Raw genomic sequence first — 2,298 nt, 5'->3', positions numbered from 1 at the left:
GGAGAGGCCTCGGAGCCAAACCCACTGCCCGGCGAGGGGGGCCGAGACACGGCGCTCGGCGCTGGGAACGGGCGAAAGGATTTCGGGATATTCTGGGCTTTGAAAGCACCCGCCCTGGGAAGCATTTTCCACTTCCGCGTGGGGAGCCCGAGCCCGAGCCGGCGCGAGGTGCCGCGGTTGGCGGGTCGGCGCTGGCAGGAGTTGGGGCCACTGTGACAAAGCCATCAGTTGCCTACAAGGGCGGCTCTTCCTCCCGCAGTTGAATTCGCAGAGGTGTTCCGATGAAAGCTCTTGGCCGCTCAGTTGAGCGACTTAATAAGGCGCCGATTCCAAAATTTTATAAAACTTCTTCAAAAGCTGTTTGAGGAGAAGTGTGTTCGTTCTTCCCTAGAACCGCTGGGTGGCGCTGGTGCAAGCTGACTTTTCCTCCAGGCGAACCTGTTTCTCTTTATTGTCCCCATGGTGGCACGTTCATATAGTTTATTTTACAGTGTGCACAAAGGGATTGCGAGGAAAATCAGGTACTGGCCGGGCCACCACCAGTAAATTTCTCTGGAAACAAATGGTGATCACCTCTCAAAAAAGTTTATCATTATTGAAACTGCCTTGGACAGTTTCGGGGAGAGGAAAAGAAAAAAAAACAAGTGAAACATAGTTTAAGGCATAGAAAAATATGGCATCAGGAAATATTGTCATGGTAATTAATTGATTTAGATTTGTATATTTATATCTTCACAAACTTAACTCAGAGTTTATTTGCATATACCATAGCAGCCTGTGCCTAGTTAAATCTTTTCACCTTTTGTTTTAAAATAAAGTCGTATTTCCTGACGAAAATAAATTTAAGAATATCATTATTTTTATTAAGTTATCAGAGAAGTAGCTGTTATATGTCTGGACTCTATATTTTTAACATATCTATTGCATTCCAAAATTTCTGTGGATAAGGGTTTTTTCCTACTGGTGATTTTAAAAGGAGCTCAGAACTCTTTCTCAGGTTTAATTCAGATGCAGTCATCTCAACCCACTGGTTAATTAAGCCCTCTGTGGAAAAGGGGGGTTCCTTACAGGTTAAAGCGGAGATTTGGGAAGTAAAAAATAAGTAGACTTTGATTTTGGAATTTTAAAGTATTTGAAAACTATTAGCCAGGGTTTGTAATGATCAGCAGCAACATGTCAGTATGTGGGAAAAAAATAGATGAATATTTCAACAAGCTGTGTCACAAAATCTTCAAACATCAGGGGACTGGAAATACGTAATGAAATCAGTGCACATTTTTGAATGGCTTGAAGAAGTGTACATGTAGTCATGTTACAGTTAACTGTATTGATATTATCATGCAACCCTTCCTGAACCTTCCCCTGTTGTAGGTCTATTTTGCATTTCTTTTCCAAAACCCATTTAACCTGTGAGTTTCTCTCTATATTACAGTTGCTACAGGTAGATGGATAATACTATTTCTAAATATAATAAACAACACAAAGTCACCATTTGACAAAAACTGCCAAGACAGTAAAGCCAGTTGAGAAATGGATATTCATATGGCTGTGGATGCTTTATTCTATCAAGAGAGTTTAATTAATAGCCACCCCACAGATACATGGCTGCTATTTGGTCAGCCAGCCTGGCAGGTGTAGGTGAGATGGGTGCTGAGTTGTTGCCAACGCACCGCACTCTAACGGTGGAGTGAATAACCAGAGGGTCAGAGATTAATCCTGTTTTCGGAGTTTTAACTCCTTTTAACCAAAGGGCACTTTCTTTGCGGAGGCCTCCTGGCCTGGAAGGAAGAGGTGGTGGAGAGACCCCAGAAGCCAGCCCTGGCGTCTGGGGTGTAAGGGGATTACACATTTTCCTTGGGACATTTGCTGTGAGCTTGTCTTTCATGCCTGCCACGCTAGGATTTTTTCCCTGTGGTGCAAGACATTTGTTCGTTCTGGGGAGAGCGCCTGCCGGTTTGCCCTGGGTAAGGGGTCCTATGCTCTCCTCTAGCCGTGGGGTTCGCGCACAGCTAACTCTGCCCTTCGGGGCCTCTTCGCCCGCTTTCTCCACTCCAGGCCTATTCCTCAGTCCCGGTCAGCAACATGAACTCGGGCCTGGGCTCCATGAATTCCATGAACACCTACATGACCATGAACACCATGACCACAAGCGGCAACATGACCCCAGCTTCGTTCAATATGTCCTACGCAAATCCTGGCCTGGGCGCCGGCCTGAGCCCTGGCACGGTGGCTGGCATGCCTGGGGGCTCCGCGGGCGCCATGAACAGCATGACAGCCGCGGGAGTGACGGCCATGGGG

The 2,298-nt window shown here is 46.3% G+C and overlaps 1 protein-coding gene across 1 annotated transcript in view; it reads left to right on the top strand.

Annotated features, from left to right (window-relative positions):
- Nucleotides 1–2,031: 2,031 nt before the first annotated feature.
- Nucleotides 2,032–2,298, top strand: part of FOXA1 (forkhead box A1) — a gene marked incomplete at its 5' end in the record, with an annotated part of 11,330 nt that continues 11,063 nt past the window's right edge. The window contains one exon of the mRNA XM_014538622.1: nucleotides 2,032–2,298. Within this exon, the coding sequence (XP_014394108.1) occupies nucleotides 2,032–2,298 (267 nt within the window).

This window comes from Myotis brandtii, unplaced genomic scaffold (genome assembly GCF_000412655.1).
Source record: "Myotis brandtii unplaced genomic scaffold, ASM41265v1 scaffold194, whole genome shotgun sequence".
NCBI lineage: Eukaryota > Metazoa > Chordata > Mammalia > Chiroptera > Vespertilionidae > Myotis > Myotis brandtii.
This window is presented reverse-complemented; position numbering and strand designations above follow the sequence as displayed.